The sequence below is a fragment of the Pelmatolapia mariae genome, linkage group LG12 (assembly GCF_036321145.2).
Source record: "Pelmatolapia mariae isolate MD_Pm_ZW linkage group LG12, Pm_UMD_F_2, whole genome shotgun sequence".
NCBI lineage: Eukaryota > Metazoa > Chordata > Actinopteri > Cichliformes > Cichlidae > Pelmatolapia > Pelmatolapia mariae.
The window spans coordinates 23,924,649-23,948,227 of NC_086237.1; the positions used below are offsets into that span (position 1 = coordinate 23,924,649).

At 44.1% G+C, this 23,579-nt stretch overlaps 1 protein-coding gene across 5 annotated transcripts in view; it reads right to left on the bottom strand.

Moving 5' to 3' along the window:
- smtnb (smoothelin b) overlaps window positions 1–23,579 on the bottom strand; it is a 51,721-nt gene that overhangs the window by 12,340 nt on the left and 15,802 nt on the right. For 4 of the 5 annotated variants that reach the window (XM_063490707.1, XM_063490705.1, XM_063490706.1 and 1 more), the window contains 10 exons: window positions 18,744–18,901; window positions 17,195–17,273; window positions 17,030–17,108; window positions 15,898–15,971; window positions 13,686–13,772; window positions 10,481–10,577; window positions 5,694–6,358; window positions 4,644–4,695; window positions 3,335–3,934; window positions 1,909–1,982 (listed from right to left, as the gene is read on the bottom strand). In XM_063490707.1, coding sequence (XP_063346777.1) covers window positions 1,909–1,982; window positions 3,335–3,934; window positions 4,644–4,695; window positions 5,694–6,358; window positions 10,481–10,577; window positions 13,686–13,772; window positions 15,898–15,971; window positions 17,030–17,108; window positions 17,195–17,273; window positions 18,744–18,901 — 1,965 coding nt within the window. The remainder of the gene's footprint in view (window positions 1–1,908; window positions 1,983–3,334; window positions 3,935–4,643; window positions 4,696–5,693; window positions 6,359–10,480; window positions 10,578–13,685; window positions 13,773–15,897; window positions 15,972–17,029; window positions 17,109–17,194; window positions 17,274–18,743; window positions 18,902–23,579) is intronic. The other variant, XM_063490709.1, reaches the window with a different exon arrangement.

The following is a 23,579-nucleotide window of genomic DNA, read 5'->3' on the forward strand; positions in this document are numbered from 1 at the left end:
TCTCACTGAAGGTGTTTACGTTAAACTTATACAACTACGATGCAGCTGTCTGGATGTTGTAAACCAATGCCTGCTGCTGCCAGCATGCAGTCATATCTGTGCTGTGTCGCTGGAGCCCATTGCTGATCCACCAACCTCAACAGTTACAGATAGCACAGTTGTTGTCTGGTAAATGTTTAGAAGTAATCCTATGCACAGCTGCACTTAAAGACATTACCTGCATGCTAGGATAAACCTCACATCTTGCAGAAGATTTATCTTCTTCATGCAAAATCTGTCGTTTGTAAGAAAGCCGTTATGCTGAAAGGAGGGTCCACAGGCACAGCCTTGCGGACCCTCTTCCCAGCCCTAATTAACCTACTCTCAAATCTCATAATCAGATTACCACTGCGCTCAACACATGGGGGGAGGGGGGACACAAAGCCCTTAAAGAGTAAACAGAACATTGTTTGTTGTCCCTTTCCTCTCTCAATCACCCACTCTCCATTAACTAGGATACTTCCTTTCATAGGAGAGTGAAGGATTTAAGAAATGAGGCAAATGGGAGTTTATCTGTTCTCCCAGACCTCAGAGGTTATAGTTTGGTGATCTTTGACTGCTGTAACTTTCCAATCCTATGGAAAGACCAATCCACCCAATCAGTGCAGTGTGTGCACATGCAGCACTGTGCAAATGGCCTGATCCACACCTCATTTCTTTATGTTTTGCTAGGAAAATGGGAAATGGGCGCAGTGCAGCTTTGGGACACAGTAGATCGATCAGCTGATGGGCTAGTATTGCTCAGGTCCCGTGTCAGGTTTTTCCTGGATTCTTTCCAATTTTGTAAGGGAATGACTTTCAGATAGTGCTGTAATGGGTTTTTTTTTTAGGCCCAAGACTTCCAGTTTTCTCCTCCACTTGTTCAGTTTTCTCAGTTTTTTAAGAGATAAGATAAGATAAGAGAGACACTGTACACCAGGATGAGATAGTCCAAGTTTTCAGCTAATAGCGCTTTTAGAATCATGTTGATGAAAAAAATATAATTTGATATCCGTCAAACTGTATTATCTTTGGCATTTTTAGTAAAGAAATGTTCTTTGCTAAGTTGTCTAGATACAACACAGGTTGATCTCTTGAGTTACGTGTTGTTTCATGCTTGAACGACTCATAGGTCAGCATTAACTGGCTTAAAAAGCAAAAAAAAAATGTTCCTTTGAATGTTTACAAGGCCTTATAATTATGGCGCCTTATAACTATGGCGCCGCCATTGCGTGCAATAGGTCGGCAGCCTTAACATGAAATTTCCCCTTGTGGGACTAATAAAGGTATCTTATTAGTGAAAAAGTAGCCAATGTCCAGGGAAAACTTTAAAAAACCTCTAGAAGAAATACTGCTGAAGATGAGTTTTTTAAAAATTACAAAAAGGAAATGAGGGGTAGTTCAACATTTTTGCACAGCACTGGAGGTGTATTTAGGAAACATTTCCTGGATAATTTTCAGCGTGCATGACCTACAGAGAAAACCGGGAATACCCAGAACACCTCCCTCCCTCCCTCTTTCTCTCTCTCTCTCTCCTTCTCTCTTTCATATACCCTACAAGGGCAGATGTGACTGGCTACCCGCTCTGTGTTTGATAAACACTGTTCTTCCCTCCTCTCCCTCCTTTTCTCACACTCGGTGTCCTTCACTCCCCCGGCTCTCTAGCTTTTCAGACCTTATAGGTGATTGTTGTGACAGAAACGCAGCAGAAACAGTGCAATTTAACTGGGTCAGCTGGAAATAAAACAGAAGATGAAAAAAAGCTCAAACTATAAATTAATAGCAGATCTTATCAAGCCTGTTACACAAGCTTGATAAGATCTGTCAGGTTTATGTGTAGCCACAATGTTGTGACCATTTGTCAAAACCATTTTGTAAGGCAGTTTGTACCTTGATGGAGGGTCCAGAGGAGAAGCTGGAGGAAGAGATCTTAAATGGTGTGGCTCTTAGGCCGAGGGTCAACTCTGAAACAGACAGAGAAACAAAGATTTAAAAAATATAAGACCTTAAGCTGGGGTGAAAACAAACACACACCACTACAGTGTCATACACAGCACATAAGTCTAATGACTGAAGAGTGAGAAAATTTTGATAGCGCCACCTTTAACATAAGCACTTCTTCACTGGCCTGGTGTGCACATTTCTATGTGACCCGCTTCCTCCCACATCCAGACACACACACATGAAAGCTATATCATAAAATAAAGGACTGATGCAAACCAGCAAAGCTCGGTCTACATTTAAGAGAGTTTGCAGTGCTTTTGCAGGAAACTGGAGACACATTAACAGGCTGCTGTTACTCAGAGCAGGACGGGCAGGATTCCAAAAAAGGAGCCTAAAAACATTAAAGCGAACATGACATGAAAAAGAGCCGTGCGAGGCTCGTGACAGAGCACAGCGCGGCTCTCGGAGTACGAGGGAGCTGTAAGTGGTGAGCAGGCTGCAATCGCACGTGTTCAGACTGAGTTTAAAATAAACTGTTTGGGTTTTAGATGCCGGTTGCTGAGAAGAGCTGAAGCTTTAGACATCTTTGTTTGGACAGACTGTAACAGCAGCCATAGCGCTCGCGCTTCTGTAAAGCGCTGAGTTGATGCCAGACATGTTTTTCTATCATGCAGATAATTCGTCTCTGTTACATCATGACATACTGTCCTGGGTGTACTATCAAGATGTTGAGCCACATTCAAAGTGAATGTGCTCCCTCTCTGATGGCATTTTTCTCTCATTTTAAAATTCACACTCAAACGACTGACTGTAAAAAGTAAGTGTGTTGCAGACAATAACTACAGAATATGACACACAAAGGCCTGTACTGTGTGGGCAGGCAGGCTCATTCATTTGCACTGTAACAATATTCCCATTGAGTTTCGTCTGAGACAACCAGTTGCTGTTTCTCTTGTCCAAGTTTGTTCTCTTCTGTTGACCCCACAGCGCCGTACTCCCGACATGCCCACGCTCTAACAAATACCATTCAGTGCGACCGTGCCGTTTATACACTCAGCTCTAACATCTATCCCCACTCATCCATGTGCTTCTTCAGAAGCACAAAACCCCCCTTGACATTATCCCACTTGTGACCTTATTCCTTCAATCTGATTACTCCTTGTAGCGGCTGATATTAATGCTGACATTTGGAAGAAAAGACATATAGTCCATTAGAAACAATGTGGGCTGCAGCTTGGCAACCTTAATGAGTCCAAACAAAAACACTAGTGTGCGATAGCTCAGAGTAAAATCTCTACACTACACTATGTCAACCATTGCTGCTCCTGGTGACCATTTAAGGACTTAGTGAGCTCCAGGTTGATGCTCCTACCTTGCCTTTGCCCCACCAGGGCATTAGGAGTGATGCGTGGGGTCATGTGGGTGATGGGTATAATGTTGCCTCTACTGGTGGTTGATGAGGAGGAAGTGGTGGTGCGCCCATCCTTGATCTCAATGGTGAGGAAGGTCTTCATGTCTGGATCTGCCTCTCCCTGGTTGACCTTTTCTCCAGCTGCTATCCCTGGGGTCCCGTCTTCCTTTGACTTATCGGAGGCGTGCGCATCTTTTTGAGCTGGATGTCCCATCCCACCCATGGAGCTCTGCGATTGGTCAGCTGAAGACAGAGACTTGTTAGCCACGCCTCTTGGCTGAGGCGCGGCCTGACTCACGGATGCAGATGCAGAGCCCACACGTGACCGTGCTGGCCTGTCTCCAGATGTGCTGAGGGATGCTGCTGAGTGTGTAAACAGCTCGGTAGCTCTGGAGACATTTGCATGGCCAGTGCTGCTGGAGAAGGAACCATTCCTCAAAGGAGTTTTCTTTAAAGATGAGACATTTGAACTCTGTTCAAGTTCTGCAAACTTGCGCATTCGATCACGAACAGAGGTGCTGCGACTTAACTGCTCCGATATAACAGCTTTCTTCTCGGGTGCTGTGAAGACAGAATGAAAGAGGGGAGTTTAAATCAAAGAAAGAGACAGCTCAGTACAGGAGAGATAAGTAACCAGGATCTCCTCCACTGCCCAGGCTGAATTTAGCACCGTTACAACTTATTGCTCTTGTAATCCCCTCCTTCACCTCAAAAGCTTTCTACAAATCCTATTCCTCTTTTCTTCCCTCATTTTTAGCCTTTGTTCCAGCCCCTTGTTTTACTTGACTTAACTTGTGCTTCACCCTCTCATAGTTCCTATATTTTTGGACTTTTCAGGGAATGTTTCTCCCACTTAGAGGTGATGTGTACAACGCTCATGGTTTGGGATATTCTAAGGATTAGAGTAGATGATATTTACTGGGGTCATCCTAACAAAGATAAAACAAGATGTGACACTTAAGAGGAAAACAAATTTATAGTACAGCTTGTAGGACATGAGATGACATGAGATCTAGGAGAGAGCGCTGAAGATATGGTGCATTAACAAAATGCTCCCATCCCAGCCGTCCATTCCTTTATGGTCAACCTAACAGCCCCTACATAATTCTCAGAACTGATCTAGCAATAATTTCAATGAGAATTTCTCCAGATGTATTCAAGAAAATGTAAAGATGAATGTTTAAAGGTTTTCCTTGATAAGTATCTCAAAAAGATGATCTAGCTTGATATTGACAGGCTTTCTATTTATACATCAGAGCAGGACTCTTACCAGAATCCCTCGCTTTGCCATAAGAGCGGGACAGGTCGCTGCCCACAGTTATCTAAACACAGGAAAAAACAAAAACACAACAGAACAATTAGTACAGGAAGAAGAGGAGAGCAGAGGTCAACGTGCAGAGCGAAAAATACACATTCATGAAGACTACATGGGCGGCTATGGGGACTCCTGACCTACACAGTCCTAAATACAGAATCGACTGGTGGTGTTTTCATTATGTAACATTGTACTCGGCATGAAGATGTGAGCATCTGTTCTTTTTTTGGCACTGTGGCCACGATGGATCCCAGAGTGTTTACATTACTGCGAGGAGCCTGAGGATCAGCTTGTATAGCACGGGGAACAATAAAAAAAGTTTGGGGCCAGTCTTGAGTAAACACATTAAGCGGAGCGACACGATGGCGTCATGGTCACCGTAGCCCCCCTCCCGCTCCATGTGAAGATGGGAAAATCTTGCTTTTAACAGTTTAACAGAGTCAGTGCAGAAAAACAGAGAGAGAGGGAATGTTTGGCCTTTAACGCTGTGTACTCCTCTCTGACACCAGGTGAGGCCGAAGCGCCGCTGAGGTGAAACAGAGACAAGTCAGGTGCACAGTTTGTTTGTGTAACCAAGTAACAAAAGTCAAACAACATCCAGCGGGAGTTCGAAGTGGAGTGTTTATGGATGCCGATGTGACCTGGGTGTCACTGAACAATGAAGTGTCGGCTTTCGTGTCAAGAATAATGACGTGGAAGGAAAGAAAAAAGGAGCGCTCGGACGGTTTGTGCGCTTCAGTTTGGCTATGCAGCTCAGCACCCCACTCTAGTGGCGCAGTCACGATATACGGCGTGTGTCGCTCGGTGTTCAGCGGGCTCAAAGATACAGACAGCTGACAAATGCACCACAAAGCATTAACGTAAGACTCCAGGACAGCCTGAGTACAAGGCGGTGTAGCTTAAAAAGGTGCAAAAACATGGATTACTTAATTTAAGTTGTTAATTCATAAATATGACTGAATCCTGAAGCACACACAGATGCACACACACACACACACACTCCACCTTTTGCCTCTGGATGTCAGTTTTCCCGCTGAGCAGGCCATTTACGGGATCTCTCCGAGATAAAACCGCCCCATCAGGCTCCTCCTGGTTAGACTCAGCTTGGGTGCCGGCTGAACCTCGGCTTCTGCTGTCAGTTTCTGAATCTGTGCTGCAAGTCGATTCACTCCTGGCTACCGCCGCCTCCTCCGATGGCGCCCGCTCCTCTGAGGACATGCTCGCACTCTGATCAGATGTGCCAGAGACCGTCCGCTTCCTTGACAACAGGCCGATGCTGTCTGAAGTCTCGGAGCCCAGACGGGGTCTGACGCATGAATCCGAGACATCTGAGCCCAGTCTCTGTCTGGCACAGGACTGGGAGTTGATGCTTCTGTCTGATGCCCCGGAGTCCAGCCGACCACGCTGGGAGGAACTCTGGCTCTTGTCTGAGGCTCCGGAGTCCAGCCGGGCTCTGTAAGCTGAGCCCAGACCTTTCTCTGAGGCCACAGAATCCAGATTGGGCTTGGAAAGCATCGAGGCTGCGCTAAGATCGGAGGAGTCTGACCTCTGACAGTGAGACATAACCAGGTCAGCCTCCTTGGTCACAGCTTCTCGCTGAGGCTGGATCAACAGAGGTCCATCATCCTTTACCAGGTGATCCAGAACCAACACCATCCCTGAGTTGGAACCTGTTATAAAAAACACAAATGAAATATATGAAGTAACTTTCTGTACCATTCAAGTTTTCTCTGCTGTAAAAACATGTTACCTAGATTCTTCTTATATTACTAGTACACTAGAGGGCAATGGAAGAAGTAGATGGGTATTTTGGAGAGTTAAATGAAATCTTTCCACAACACTGGGGCCCCAGAAAGGCCAGGCTAGAAAATACACTCAGGATCACAGGGCAGGCATGTGGAGACATGAAGGGATGTAGACATTTCCTCCAGACTGGCCTCAAGTTCCTGAGTGAGATTTGCAACTGGGCCGGTGAATGTGCGTCAAGTAGGAAGAAGGCTTTCCACGAGTGTGGAAAGCGATCATGTGGCACAGTTATATCTGGGACGCGATTAAAAAAAAGGAGTCAGGGAGAGAGTGGGTTAAAAAGAGAGACGAACAGGAAACCACACTCCAAACATCACAGCCGTGCCCGCATCCTCCCCCCTGCGACAAGGTATCTACCTCCAACACCCCACCGTGCTGCTATATGAATATCTGAGGTTATGCACACACACCGCAGATAAGAAAAACAGAGAAAACCAAGATGTGTATCCACTTCCTACAGCACATGTACAAAGCAAGACCTAAAAACACTTCTGACTGACCTTAGTTTGCACCAGCTTGGCAACCAAATGGCGTTCACCAAGTATGCATGTCTGTCATTTACTAACCAAATCAAAGAGGGACTCCAGTCTGACCGGAGGCAGCCGACAGTCTCTTTCAACTTTCGAGCAGTCGTAATCACGGCTGAGCATCCACAGCTTCACCAAGCATAGCTGACCTTTATCGGCTCATTACTGCTTTGTAGATTCTGCACAATAAGTTTATTAATAATAGTTTATCGTTTTTAAAGCAATTTCCCAAAATAATCCTGTGAATTGTTTCAGATATGAAAGAAGATAAAAATGGCACCAAGCTGTTGATTAAACAGACCGAATGCTTATGTAATACAGCCTGAATAGAAAACGTGATCGGGACACACAATTAGGAAAATAATGGTCCGCTACACAGTAGTGTCTATAGCTCGCAATGCACTCAACCAAAGCTCAATTACTGGTCTTTAATAAGTGTAATAACCGAAGTGAGAGCCAGCACACGCGCACACACACACACACACACACACACACACACACACACACACTGCTGCTCTCCAGCAAACGTTATTGTTCACGTCGTTGCCGTTGGGAAGCTGTCGTATCTATTGTGTGGCCATTTCTGGGAAAGTCCCCACTGCTACTGCATAATGAGAGGCTTGCATTTTTTTTATATATATTTCAAAATAGCAACAAAAAGCTACAGCCTTCTGCCAGTATATATACGGAGCACAAACAAAGGACAACCAAGAGCTTTCTTTATACTGCTTTGACAGTGAAGCAATGACCCCAGAGGAAGCCTGCCCAGTATTTGTGCTGGCTGTGAAGGGGTCAACACGAGTTCGTTTCAGCTGCTCATGAGCAGTTCCATGGTTTAATCAAACCTTAAATTTGGTGTAACAGGCTGGACACAGGCTTCTGTAGCAAGCTGATGAAGGCAACGGTTAGCCCTGTTAGCCACAAAGTATTTTTAAAGACATTGTTACATTAGATGTCCGCAATATTAACCCCACTGTAGATTTTGGAGCCATGCCAGCAGCTCTGGACTTTCATTATTAGTATTTTTTATTCAATCTGACAACTCATACAATACACAGTAATACAATATGATTTGATATTTGACTAAAATCTACAAGTTTAACCTCACCGTGGTGAAAAAAAAGGAAAAAGAAAAGAAACAGTCTGGATTACTAGAGTCTGAATGATTCATCCTCAGGAACAATGAATGTCTGTCCGTGCATGTAGTTGCTGTTGAAACCTTTCAGTGGCAACCAAATGGAAGAGCAACACTGACAGAGAGGTTAAAAAAACATAAACACTATGTAATCTTTCAATGATCCGAACAGTGGTGGGATTAAGCAACTTGTTTTTAGAGCTAGTACATGCTTGTGCTACGGTACTTCGGGGTCTGTGTTATTAGGTGGTTGCTAGGAACCGTGATGAGGTCATATCACGCATCATTAAAGCTTTGTGGATATAAATTAGATGTTATTGTTGCAAAATGAGATGATGCTTTCATAATTTGTTACTTTTTTTTTTGTCGCGTTGGCAGGTGGTTGCCAGGCAACATAATAAGATCTAATATAGGGGGCCTAAGATATACCTGTGTGCCAATTTTGGTTGCTCAGCTTGTGATTGTGTAAAGAGGAGATCGCAGGCAAACAAACAGAGATTTCATGTGTTGTAGCAATATTTGCACTAGTACTGTGACACTACGGTTAATCAGCGATTTGTGGGTCAGACCAAAGACTATAGCGAATGACTGGGGACTTGTATTTATACTAATAGCTAGACAAATCACCTGGGCGCTTGTGCCTTTGAGCATGTCCATTCTTTCTAATGAGCAGCAGCGAGGAACTCACCTGTTTGCAAACAGAATCTGTGAAACTGTGTGTGTACTGTATACAGACACTGTATACAGACCACAAAATCCTGAGGAATTAGTGGTCTCAGCTGTTAGCTTCACGTACTATTGAATAGCAAATGACGCTCTTTTTGCAAATTATGACCCAAATAGAGTCAAAAGGACAATAAAGCAGCATATTTTTTGTGCAAAACCTTTAGATTAATAAGTTACTGTATGGGGATCACTTTCTCAGTCTGAACTACCCCTATCCCACATCACCTCAATCATGATGTCCAAAACGCTCAGCTCAAAGCTTTAAAACTGCATAAGATACGTTCAAAGGAACTCGCTCTCCCCTGGGAACTTAAAGCATTGAGAAACTCTTGAAATCATAACCTTACCGGTATAGTGACACATGGTCACTGACGTAAGCGTGTAAATATAAGCTTCTTCTTTTGTATGTGAAACGCAGAATTATGCGTTTATGCTCAGGGCTTAAGACAACCACACCTTCAGGAACCACATGCCCACCCTGCCTACACTGTATTACACCAACCACAAATGTGCCATGTCTTTGTTGATACACTTTAAAAAAGCTCCCTTTCTTCTTTACATTTCTATGGTGGTCTTTTTTTTTTATTGACCCTAGCTTCACCCTGGCTTAAATTGTAAGGCACAGCTAAATGCAGAACAGTGGGGAGTTTCACGGCCACGTAAAGGAGGCTTCAGTTCTGTTCTGGTATCAGCTTTATTTAGCAGAGGTGTGGTTGTTGGGTTTCCCTCTGTTGCTTCCCAGAACCCCATCACCAACCCCTCATCCATGTGAAGGACACCAAGAGCCAAGCCCACGGCTGACCAGGCCACACAGAATGACATTATGACTATGAGCCTCGGGCCAAGCTCCAGTTAGCCAAATGTGTGCTGAAATCAGCTAAGGATGGCCAAAGTTAAATTTAGTCTTAAGTTATACAAAGCGAATGTTATACGTGGTCATTAGGATTAAAAAAAAGTAAAAATGACAAAACACAAACAGGCTTGCAACAAGACTTCAATCACTTTTACACGTTTTACAAGCTGCTCGTGTTAGCTCTGTAAGTGTTGCTGCAAATGTAGCACACTTGTTTCCCCCTAAAGGCATGAACTGATATTACTTTATTGATGGCTGGACTGACAGAGTGGCTAATGAAATTACTTTACACTTGAAAAAGAAAAAGTAAAGGGCGTGTAGCCAAAGAGATTAAGTCGTGGCTGTGAGTTACCCCAAACACTTAATAAAGTTAGATGAAGGAGCATAAAGAGGCTGAACTAACATGACCTCCCGACGACCACCTCATGAGGAGAATGGCTCCTTTGGCCAACTATTTTAACAGGCGCTCCAGAGGAAAAGGCATCAAGAGAGGCGTATGTATTCACACATACGTGTAACAGAGGTGACCAGTGTTGGTTTTGTATTGATATTGCCTGGCCAAACTTGACCTTTAGGGCATGTTTACAGTATATACAAACTTCTATATGGCAGTGATCCCAAAGTGTGACAGAAGTAATATCCTGCAAGCGTGAGGTTGTGCAGCTTCTCTTTTTTTCTTATGAAAAACAAACCATAAAACGGTGAAAATTTCCCTCTTTTGAAGAGTACTCGCATTCATTCTCACCTATTCTCTGTTGCTCTCTGTTTTGTTGTGTCTGCTGGCTGCTTAACTCCCAGATCTGAGATCGGATACGCTCACTGCGGCTCTCCTTCTCGGTCTCCTGTGAAAAAAAAAGAAGAAGAAAAGAATAACATGTGCTTAGTGATCTTCAATTCAGCTGCAAAAAGCAAAGCTGCACTCAACTGAGCTGAAATTCTCAAAAGGCAAAATGTGTTCAGCCATTGCTCAGAGCAGCAGGCAGCCACTCCTCCGATCAAGACCAGAATGAAAGATCAGTTACACGTCTATCGTAGGTCTGAGGTTAGCTGGTGATCACAACTGTCTTTTGTTTGAGGTCGAGGTCAAATGCTCGAGGCGTGGAGCATGGATGAGCAACACAGCTTGGCCAGCTGGAAAAGTAAGGATGTTTACTTTAGATTGTGTATGGCTGAGAAAGAGAGAGAGGCGCCCTGAGTGGCTAAAAAGCAAACATGTGCATTCACCACCTGGTTTACTGCTATATTAGGGCCACGATTTGACCATCTTTAGATTACCCAGCACTTTAACCCTGAGCTCCAATGCAGGAGGTCACGAGGATGAGGCGGCAGCATTTTGGATTGAAGAAAAGAAACAGGAGAGAGAGAACAGAGAGGGAAAGATGTGGATGCTGACACTACTGTTGGGCCTCTGGTGCTTGACCTTGAGCTACTCCACGGGAAAATCAGCTGCACAAATAGGGCTTCTCTGAGCACACACACACACGCGCGCACACGCACACACACACACACACACACACACACACACACACACACACACACACACACACACAGTCTTCAAATCACCAACAAACATACTCTTAACTCAAACTTCTGGAGACTTAAACTTTTCTACTAAAGGGCAAAAATCTCTTGTGTGGAGCTTCAGGTGTTGCTCGTCACTCAGCAGCTCATTTGAAATGATGAATGACATCACAGCCCAAAAATCACTTTAAAAGAGGCATCTGGGTTAAGAATAGCGCAACAAATGCTGGGGTGGATCCTGAAAAAACATACAATACATGAAAATATAATACTTAAACCAGATTTACAGCCTACTATTACTGCCAAATGCTCCTTAAACACATTCACTATCTCTCAAGCACGGAAAGAAAGTGCACACACCCAACCGCACAATTGCACCGCAATCAGTTCCCCATGTGTAAACTATGTTATTCAAGACAAAAGGCTGGCCTGGTTGTTAACAGCAGAAGCAGAGTGAAAATCCTACAAATCACACCTTTGGTGTTTTAAATGGAATTTAATCAGTGCAATGTGTGATCAGTGCAGACAGAGGACCAACCACAAAGCCTGCTCCAAGTCAAACACAAGCAAGAGGCAAGAAAGAAACCCGACAGCTTTATGCTCTCTTGACTGTGACCTTCCCCTCCTTGAGCAGATCACAGGAGATAGTGGCTTGATAGCAGAGGAGAAAATGTGATGAGACGCAGGCAAGAGGTGAATGTGGAAATTGCACAGCTCGGGTTGGGAGACATGATTACATTTTGTTGCTAAAATAAGCCAAAAGGGGAGTTGAAATCCTAAATGTGATATTATAACAGTGTAAATCTACGTAGCAGGTGCCCTGATGTCACTTTTTCCAGGTTTCCATATGGAGCTAAAAGCAGAGCACAGACTCAGGGGCTCGAAAAAAAGGTTTTCTCAGCTTTTCTAGACAACAATAAATGTCACCGATACACTGCGGCAAGCCACAGAAACGTAGCAGAATGCTCCTATAATGAGTCATTAAAGCGTCTGATGGTTTTGGAGGGCACAAACAGTCTCCTGTAATGAAGGCACTACGGTGCACTGAGGCGAGAGGACGCTCGCATCCTGAGTGCAGTCACCCAATCAAAGAGTCGCAGGGGGAGATAATTGTGTTCGAGCAGCAAACACAATTAAAGAGAACAAGTCTTCCCTCACGTGCTCACCCCCCTCACCCTCTGCTGCTCCTACTCAGACAGACAGCCGTCATTTAAAACTCCCACTAAACCACAGGGAACATATTTCTCACAGACAGCGAGGCTGAGTGAAAAAAAAAGGGAAGATAAAGTGGAAATAGAGATCGAGACCAGAGCGCAGGACCTGCTGCCAGCCACCATGCTGTCATTAGCGGCTTCACTCTGGCCCTGATGGCTGGGACCTGACAGAGGGGAACCAACACCGACACCCTGTCGCTCCAGCCAATCGTCCCATACGGCCTCAAGCGCCTGTTTGTGTCAGACTATAATTGCAAAATCTCAACCTCGTAAACACAAAAACAACTGTCCTCTCCCCTGACCACAGCAAGGCGTGGGCCATCTGGACTCCTCTGAACCCTCAACTCCACAAAAAAACAACAATGAGAGCTCAGAATGAGACACAAGCACCTCTTTTACTAACCAGCTCACACAAGTGAGCTCAACTATGGATTAACACGCCGGGTTTTAATCCATAGTTGGATTAAATGACGGGGTTTAACTTCCAGTTTTCCGTGGAAGTTAAATCCATCACTCCACTGGTGAGGTCAGACCCATTTGAGGGTCTTCCATGCCGCTACGTGGAAGAAGAAGAAAAGAAGAAGGAACCTGGCGGCTCACTTTCCATTACGGCAGCCTGAGGAACCACACGCTCGGCTAACCTCCAACAAATGAAATACAATATCTGGAATGAAGCAGGAATCATCTCTGCATCACATATACACTCAGTCTGGAGTGAGGAAACCCGCAGAAGTCGTCAGACCAGAGTCTCATTCCCATTTTTACTTACTGCAGATCAGCACATGCCAGTCTAAGCTTTCCTTCTGGTCTTTTTTAGACTTTTCCTCCTACAGGACGCTTTCACAATTCATCTCTAAGAAGTCTGCTAAACCCTCTCTATTGCACATACTGGGGCTTGTTTTTGACAACTAAGGTTCCTTATTGTAGCAATTTTATGATTAAACAACAAACCAACAAGCAGACTGTCAGAACTCTTCCCCCAACACGCCTAGATAGTAAGCGAACCTGCAAACTTTCAAAGTTTAGTTTAATAAATCTATTTTAAAATCCAGCATTAAATATTACAGTTTCTGTTAAACTTGTTAAACAACACTTTGACTATTTGAATGGATCTTCATTCAAAACGTGAAAAGTTTCAGCTGTAGTTAGTCTACCTGTTGGCTAAAATGCACACCGAGCGATCTAAGTGAGCAATAAACCATTAAGTACACATACCTGAAATGTAAACACAGAGGCAGGCACATCCCATTCTCCGCTCAGAAAGAAATGAGCACAGACTGACGAGGAAAGATATTTACATGCCTTTTCAGGACAAGGAAAAAAAAAAACAAAAAAACAAAGGTTAAGAAAATGAGAGGCGTGTTTAGCCTGCGATAAAATCAGAGTGACATTTACCTTCTCTTCACGCGACTGACTGCCTCTCTCTCTTTCTCTCTCTCCCTCTCTATCAGCAGTAACCCTCTTGGAGTCAGGACGTCCGCTATTCTGACGCTCTGCTCCCGCAGCCACATCATACACACCCACGCACAAACATTTACACCACCACAAACACCACACACACACACACACATATAATACCAAGAAGCCACTCCCTTGACTTCCCCTCCCTCCCATTCTGTCTCCAGAGGGATCTGACCCCCACCACACTCACACTCACGGACACTTTTACAGGTTAATGGGTTGCCTGGTTGACACATTAACTTCTGACACACTCTGCTCTTGTTTTGACTTCTTTTTTGGGGAGTTGTGCTCTTCAAAAAAACAAAAAACACTATTTAAATATTCTCTGCCTTTATGTGTTGCAATAATCAAAAGGACCCTTTCTGTGTACTGACATTTTTTTCTGCTACATACATATAATTAAAGTTTCCACATGGTTACTAGAAAATGGGCAAAAGGAAACTTTAAGTGTACCTCAGCTACCCGCACATGTGAGCATTAGAAACATTAAATTCTAAATGGGATCGGGATCTAGTATAAATACAGACAAACAGCCGTATTAACCTACTAATTAAACACCTTCATTCATCATTTTGTATACAGGCAACTTCTTGAGTTCGGGCTCACATACACATACTGCACGCCGCTTTTCAGGCCTATCTAAGACCACCATCTTCAACGGGACAATTGTAAGAGGCTCAAAGAGATCCGACGCTGTGATGTGACTGGAAGGAGCCCTGCTGCTGCTGCTACTGCTGGCTGATGTTTTTTTTGGCCCACATCCCCATTTCAGTACAGACTTTGAAGACTGCCGGGGCACAGCTGGTGGGCCGTCTGTCTGTCCGTCCTTCCGAATTCAACCCCGACCTCCGCATTTTCCCACTCCCCCTCCTCGTCCATCCTCACAATTTCACCAACGTACTGTTCAGCTGTCTTGAAGGAAGTGAGGTAAAATAGGCTTGAGTGATAGGGCATCCTGTTACGCCAACACGCCATCATCACTTCCTAGCTGAGAAGAACACACACACACGCACAGGAATGCAAGCAAAGCACAGGCTCCAGCAGACAATGGGACTGATACTAAAAGCCTTTCATTTCTCCCCCTTTGCATCTCTGTGGTGGGAAAAACAAGTGCTTTTAAATGAAACACTGATAAGGTGAGTGATTGTATTTTTCCCCTCTTTAAAAGCACAGATATGGGAGGTGGTCTCATCACTCAGGGACTTAGTCTTAAGAGCAGTGGCTGCATACAAAAGGAATTTTCCCTATAGAAATCCTATCCACTGGAAACAGAGCTTTTATCAAGAAACTGATCACCGACAGCAGATAACCTAACGTCTCCTCCTGTAAGGCTCCGCTGCTCAGCCACAAGAGGGCGCGCCAGCTGTGAGGGACCTCTGAGAAAAGGCCGAATGCTCCAGCTAAAAGTAGGTGTCCTACATATGTAACATAAATCTTAAGAAATCCATACTTTAAAACTTTTTTTTTCTTCAAAAATGAGACAAGCTTTTAAGTTACATGTGTGTGAAATGACAGCAGCTGGGAGACTCTCCCTGTCAAAAACAATTTTCCGCCCTCACACCAAAGTCAAAGCGCATTTTATCGTTTTCCTCAGTTTGGTCGAACCTGAATAGGAATATGTGACAAACACATTCCTCCCTCTGTGGCGGCTCAGGCATGTGTTTTTTTGTTTTGTGTGCAGCTATATTCCCGCTCCGGTAAGTGACTCAAGTCTCGCTGTTTGTTGTTGTTTTTGTTGTTTTGTGCATTCTTCACTGCGGCAGCAGAGAAACCTCGGTGGTCACTGCTGCCATGCAACAGAACGTGACACCCGCAAACGGCCCCATGCTTAGATGATTTTTGTAAATGGAAGCTGACACCAGACGGTTTACCCGTCAGATATAAGTGAGATGTCAGGACTGCACCAGCACAGCGCTGTGACATTTAATCGTTCCTCTTCCCACTCCAGTAACTCTGCAGTACTCACCCCAGTTCCCATGCTGCTCTGGGACTGCACACCCTCAGGCTCCAAGCCAGAAGTCTTCCCCCTCTCCACGGCCACTAAAAAACATGGGCACACAATAGAAATACAGTACAGGAATATTTAGAGCAAAGTAGATACCTTATTATAATCTCATCTCATGTTAACATTCTGGTCATGTGTGATTTTAAAAGAAGAGGAAACACAGGGGGACACAAGTTAAATTGAAAATGGGTTGCTTTTTTGTGTGCGTGTATCACCCTGCACATACAGCCTCCTACGTGCAGTTCAATGTTCACACGGGCCAGACAGCACTTAGGCATGACAGGAATCCCCTATCTGACCCAGCATCGTAGGTGGATCTGCCCTAGTAACTATGGCACTGAGCGCTCACACGTGAACATACTTTATGGCCAAGACAATGATAAGGCCAACTTACTTTTACTTTCACGTTCCACAATGAACAGCTAAGTTCATTTCTTTACCTTTAATTCTAGCACCCTCTTCTGGATGTGCACATGGTGCCTGGATGGCTCTTGAAGTATTGATGTCCAAGTGCTACAATGATGGATGCTGTAGCACATGGAATAAGTGAATGTGCAAGATAACTCTAAGCCAAAAGCGCATGCATGAGACTACGCAAACGGCTTGATTTTAGGCAGTTTTTCAGCCTAGTTAGTGCCGTTGCCTCACAGCAAGAAGGCTCTGGGTTCAAATCCACCATCACCATCTGGCCGGGGTCTTTCTATGTGCATGTGTTTGCATGTTCTCCCTGTCTCTATTGTTGCACCAAGGCCCAGTATGAGATAACCAGGGATTATTTCATAATAATGTAATAATTTTCATCTGTAAATGAGCAATAATTAGTCCATCTCTGGAATTTCTTCCTCTCTGCATCCTCATCAAACCAATTTACATCTTTTGCAACAAACCGCAAACATCTGAAGACTTGAAATTCTGACATATTTCCCTCTGGTGCATTTCTCTCTAATTACACTAGTGCAAATTATAGCTTGGTTAAACTGTTTGAGATGCCACCATGGCATGAAGACTACAACACCCTAATTTGATTTGTCATTATGAGACAAGATGTTTCTGATTCCGCTCCATCAGACAAGTGCTACTGGATCCCACTCACCCTGCTGCTGCTCCTCTTGAATTTGCCGAATGGCCGCTCGGATCATTCTCCTCTCCTTGAACTCGCTGGCTGCGTTGAGCTATGAGCAAACACACGCAAAAGCTCAGTGAAACTACAAAGTGATGTGAGACGTTAGCATTACTGATATTATGATACGATATTCACCATTTGCTGAAGCTCGTCGATGTCCCGGATTGATTGCAGTTTCTGTTTCAGCCCATCCAAGTTCTCGTTGGATTCTGACCTGAGAAAGAAACGCAAAGACATTTTAATGGATCTTCAACTAGTCCCCACTCACCGTGAAACAAACTAGAAAGCCTAATAGTTTAAAATACCTGACTGTAAAACTTTGGCTCCTCTGACTCTAATCTGAAGCTTCTGCCCATATATTACAGTCAGCTGAAGGTAATTTGAAAGATAAAGGACGGTTTTCTTGGCAGAGAGAAAACCCAGAGGGAACACTCCCAAATCGAGCATGGAAGAAGTGATATTACGACATGACAGATTTGACAGCCAATGACATTCCCCCCCACCCCCCTAAAAAAAAAGCTGCATTCATTTTCCCTTTTTCAGCCTCATATTCTCCATTTCACTCCTTGCTTTTATGGTGGTTTCTATTACTCATATACTCATTATCCTCGCTTCCCTTCTCTTTGGCATTAAAAAGATGAGCAGCAATGCCGGAGCGGAATATTTCACATTCCACCACTGAGAGGCACGGGACAATGGCCTTTCCTCCTACCCCATTTCTATCCCACTTTCAGATGGGTTTCTGTGTCCTGGCATATGAATACGTGCATGCATGTGCAAAAGCATGCTTTCATTAGCAGCTTCACTGAGGCACCTCCTGTGTTATTGTAACGCAAGTCATTCGAGAGCAGCACTGAATGGAAACAATCAGGGCCCCGTCACCACTCTTATATTAGGATTCGGCGATGGAGGAGGAGAGTGGCGGCTGATTCTGTGTGTCTGCTTCTTATCCAATAATGTCACTTCTTCCCTTTACTCCAGAACAGATGATGGGATTGTGGTGCGGCCTTGAACTTTAATGAACACCTATAAAATATGTCGCAGATCCCGTGGAACTTGGGATTTTTCACAAATCATCCACACTTTAAGTTCCTGCTTGATTCTTGTTTCTTATGGTCTTTATTTAGCAAATGATTCGACTTTTTCCCCCCCCCTTTTGTCATCTGAAAGAAACTTCTTTCAATTTTGTTGCAAATTTGTTTGCTTTTCATTTTCAATTCTTTAGTCGGTTGAAATGGAAATCTGTCCATTACTGGACAGATTTCAAGAGATAATATTTTAATTTTACTCGGGTTTACCAGAATCTGTGCTATGTTTATGGCAACATAAAGTGATTCAAATGAGTAACCCATTAATCCACGCTGCTTAGCTGGATGACAAGTGCTGGAAAGTCTCTGAAAGGTAAATAATCAAACGGACTGCGATAGCTGATCTACGTTAATGTGACACATGACCGTGTGGCATATTTGAAAGTGAAAGTATTTATTGTAAAACAGCCACACTAGGTGGAAATTTTAGGGATGGGAAATTTTACTGTTGTTTTCTCTCTCCTGTGATTTGCTAACTTGACTTTTCCAGAGCTTTCCCAGTGGAGTTGAAGATTTTTTTTCAACATTTCTAGTTCACGTGGCCTAGTAAACTGTCATCAGCACAGACATCTGTGTGTCTGTGTGTGCAGCCTCACCTGTGCTGGTTCTCCTTGTCCTCCTGCTGATTGAGGCGTGTGGGTCGAAATCTCTTGCTAGCCAGAGCTGCCTCCATGTCCTCAATCTCCCTCCTCCTCAGCTCCCGGATGGCTGAACGGATGCGGCGCCTCTCGTCCAGATCCACAGTTCCATCCAGCTGCAGACACCATAATAAAAGACAAACAGAATAAAGTGCATGAAGGATGGAGGCTGCACAGAACGGCAAACATTTGGCTTGCAAAGTTTAATCTTACGTTTGCATATCTGCACATATTCACAAGTAAATACAGTGCAGAGGCTTGCTCACATTTCAGGAAATGGCCACACAGTTACATGAGAGTCTGCAGGTAAAGAGTCACAGACCTCCTGACAGTGTAAGTACAAGGTGGCGAGCAGCACTGAGCGTAACACGTAACAAAAGTAACACATTACTGTAATCACATTTCATTTCACCAGTAATGCAGTAATGTGATGTTATTGTACTAAATTCGGTAATTACATTATAGTTACAATATATTGTTACTTTTGGTCTATGTAATTAATCCCAGCTCTCACACATACACACACCCATGAGAGACAGCGTATCCAATAAAGTTTGGGACTCGATTTTTAATTATGTGAGCCTAATTGCGATTAGGTGTGACTGCGATTAGGATAATAAATGGTGTAAATGGTGTTGGAAGAGGTAGAGAATTAATTGGAGAGATTTGGGATTTATTCCATGCATTGCAGATAACTTTGGATGACACTGTTATCATTTGCTCATGCAGGCATGGCTGGCATGTAGGATAAACTTTTCACGCAACCTTCAGCTGTTTGAAAAAATACAAATCTGGAATGGTTGAACTCCAGCTCCAAGTATGTGCGTGTACTCAGTAGTATAATTAGCTTTCCCACCGAGCTCATGGCTTGGTCAGACTATAGTTTGTGGTGACAAAGGTCATGGATGTATCCCTGGTAGGGCTGAGAGCGTACTGTGTACTGTGGCTCAGGAAGTGGAGTGGGTTATCTACTAATCAGAAGGTCGTTTGTTCGATCCCTGGCTCCTCTAGTTATTCAGTATATTTGGCAAAATACTGAACCCTGACTTCAGTGTGGGTGTTTTTTCCAACAAGAAAAAAAATGCTTCAATGCTTCAGATGCTCCATTTAGACATTTTGAGAGTTCAAATAGAGTAGAAGTTCCCATCCATGTACTGCTGGCTTACTTTCGAACATGTAGTAAAGAGTTATAGGGTCAGTAGGGTGATGGGTGCTTTAGAGATTTGCGATGACAAGTGATCAGAGTTCACTAACGTGACGAGACAGAGCGCAGGATTAGAAATTGGCCTGGCAACAGCTGGTGCTCAGCACTAAGGATGAGAAGTGTGTTTGTCTCCCCGGGTCAACACACTACTGTGGTGTCTTACCCTGTCTCGCTGAATGGCAGCCAGACTGCAGCGGGACCCAGAAAAGTTGAATGGCCCACTTAAAACACTGAGTGAGCCATTTCATCGCTCTGAGTGGCTGTTACTTAAAAGGCACATCTTTTCCTCGAGCCAAAGAGGACTAATTAAGGTGTTCAAGTGTGTATAAAAGCACACCTGCAGACAGAAACACCACTTCAACAACACTGGCGCCTTCGTGTCAGCAACAGCCGTGAGCGCAGGGTAGAGGGAGCCCTGTCCTGTCAAACGGGAGATAAATCTCTCTTTTTAAAACAAAAAAACAAAAAAAACACCACAGTAGGAACCTGTCAACACACGCAGAGATGAACAGCTCCTCTGGTAGGCTTTTCTCTTGAATCTCATGCTCACACACTTTAAGGTTTCCCGCTGCACCGGTTAAAACCTGCAGTGTTGTGACTCAAACCTGTGTGTGCCAACTGCCTTCTTCTGAAGGGAGCTGGATGTGGTTGTTAAGCTAAGCCCCACATGCTGATGGCTTGAAAAAGGGGGTTGATGTAGCCCCACTGCTAGGCTCATGGGAGGAAGAGGAGGAGGAGGCACTTCTCACAAGAGATGAAGAGGTCCAGTGGTTTTTGAGGTTTCACAAAATATGCAGCCCAAGCTACTCCAGCTCACAGGGGCTCTTTCTTTATGCTGCAATTTGTGGAAATTCAATGTGCTGAGCTGACTGAAAAGAATGGGTAAGAAGAGAAAGTGCTCATAAACAGCTGGAAAGAAAGGATATAAGAAAGCAGGAGATGGATAATAGGTTAGAGTAAAGAAATGGAGCGTTAGGATGACAAAGAAAAACGAAGGAGAAACTAGACCTGTGCATGACTAAAAATGGGCAGATGAGAGCTGGGTGGGAAACAGTCAGTCCTCGCAAAGGTCATTCCTCACATTCCTACTGACTCACAAGAAAAAAAGAAGGCAGCGAAATACAGCAATCAGGCACTGGGTTTGTTTCTAGCTCAGCGCAGAGAAACTATGACCTGGAGAGACAATAGCTGGTTTCTGATTGTGAAGCAGGAAAATGAGATCACATTCGCTCATCACTGGCCAGTGTGTCCTTCACACGCCCGTGTTACACTAACTCAAACACTCTCCCTCGAGTCATCCCTTACCACGCTGCCGGGCTCTGCGCTGAGCGAGTGTCAGGATGTGATGGTACAGCCAGTACCCTTTTCACCAAGTATCAGGGCTAACTAATTTATTTATTCATGATATAGAGCAGCACAGCTTCAACCCTCAATTCAAAGACAGTAATGTGTGCCTAGCATTCTCTAGCAGGCTCCAATTCAGCTTAAACTTAAAGCAAAAATCATGAGAAATGATTAAACAGTGGGAAGAGAATCAGAGGCCACCGTACATGTGACATAAATGGAGGAATTAAAGTCATTAAGAACTTGACCTGCTCTAAAAACAACTTCAAATAGTAACGTCTAACATGTACAGGGGGTTTAAATGGACCAATCAGCAGACAGATGGCTGCTGGATTGGTTGCAACATTTATTTGTCGAATTCAACTGGCCAATGCCGCCAAAGACTGTAACCCACTTTCTCCCTTTACTTATCTGCACTTCCTCGCACAGGAAAGAAATGAGCAGGCTTAACTCAGACTAATAAAACACACCTTACACCTGGATGCCTGCCAAACAAAACAGAATAACGGTCAAAAAAGCAGAGACGGAAACATGCACTTGGGTAGTAACAGAGTCCAGTTGGCGCCTTGTGACAGCGGCCTTGACAAAGAGTGAGCTGTGTCATGAGAGCGGAGAAGGGGAAAAATATCCCTCTGGTTACACACTGACAGCATCTCACACCAGTGACCGTCCCTGCAGGCATTTTTCAAACCAGACCACAAACCTCTGGCTCACCAACTGTCACTGTGGCTCCAAACAGCGACACAGTGACCCAGAAAGAGACAGTTACACCCAGACAGAAAGCGTTTCATAGAGCGCTGCTCGTGCCTCTAACAAGACGCATGACTCAGAAATCACACATGACGATGTCGTCACACACGCAGAGTACGTTTTTACAGAAAATGATGCAGTCACTGAGACATCAGCGCCAGATATCAGCACCTTTAATGACTGCAGACAGTCACGCTGCAGTCTGGTCTGCTGTGCTGACAGACCCTCAAGGAAGCCGTCGCCACACCTGTCAGCCTCACCTGACTCAGCCGGTGAGATCCAGGAGGAAGGAGGTGGATATGAGAGGGTGACGAGAGAACAATCCTTGCTGGGAGACAGGTATTAGAGACATTACGCCATGATATTTGTAAGGAAACAAGGAGAGAGGAGGAGAATGACAAAAGAAAGTTGTTTCACAAGAGTAAAAACTTGCACTTGAAGGGTGCTTTGAGTCACTTCCTGCCAAGCAGCAGCTTTCTATGGAGTCAAAACCTCAAACCTCCAAAAGACATCCGACTGAAGCAGCTCAATCAATCACAGCCAATTAGAGAGCTCCTACGGTTTACCAGTAATCCCAACCAGCTGACGACACGCTCCTGAGGACAGGAGCACCCTCTGAAGTCATCTGGTACACATGAGAGACGCAGGTTTCAATAGGACTATGTTTCGGGAGGCTAATTTAATTTATTGTGCCCGATATAGAAACTGCACCAGATGTGGTTAAACAAGGAGGGGATTTAAAGTAGTCACAATATTGGTATCAACTACATCATAAAAACTGCCCTGTGGGACTGTCTTGTGCTGTCAAAACAGCTTAGGCTAGGGGAGGAGCTGTCCCACACACTCAGATTTGGTTGGCTCAAGTGGAGGCAACTTTTCTAAAACCTAAAAATGTTACCAGACAGAGTAGCTTGTGACAGCTTGTCTAGTGACATCAGTTTTAATATGTAAAAAAAAACCCTTTATCTTCTGTTTTTACTTATACTTATATATACTTACTTATACTGTTTATTAACTGAGGGTGTGCGACTTGACAAAAATCTGTCCACAGACAAATCAACGCCTGCCGAAGTACTCAAAACTGCCTTTGTAGTAGTTCCCGTGACCGCTGGTATTTTCAGGACTACATTTTGACATCGTGAAACATGTGAAAACATGCAGTGCTTAGACAGGATTAATATACAAATGATGTGTCAACCTCTATTCTTTTCCCAGCGTTAGATCATTTTTTGGTAATAACACAGAGCAGTACACAGCCTCTGAATGTCTGAGCATCTTTAACAAATAGACCACTTATTATATGAAAGCTCTGGCTTTCAGACATCTTTGCGCACTGGGTTAAATGGTAACACACAGGTGCCCTGATGGGAGGATGAAATGTTGCGTGCTAAAAGTGTTTGTTTTTTTTTATTTTACATTTTTAATTTGCCTGTATTTGTCAAAAAAATATGATTTCTTCTACAGCTGTATATATTTAAATATATAAAAGGTTTGCA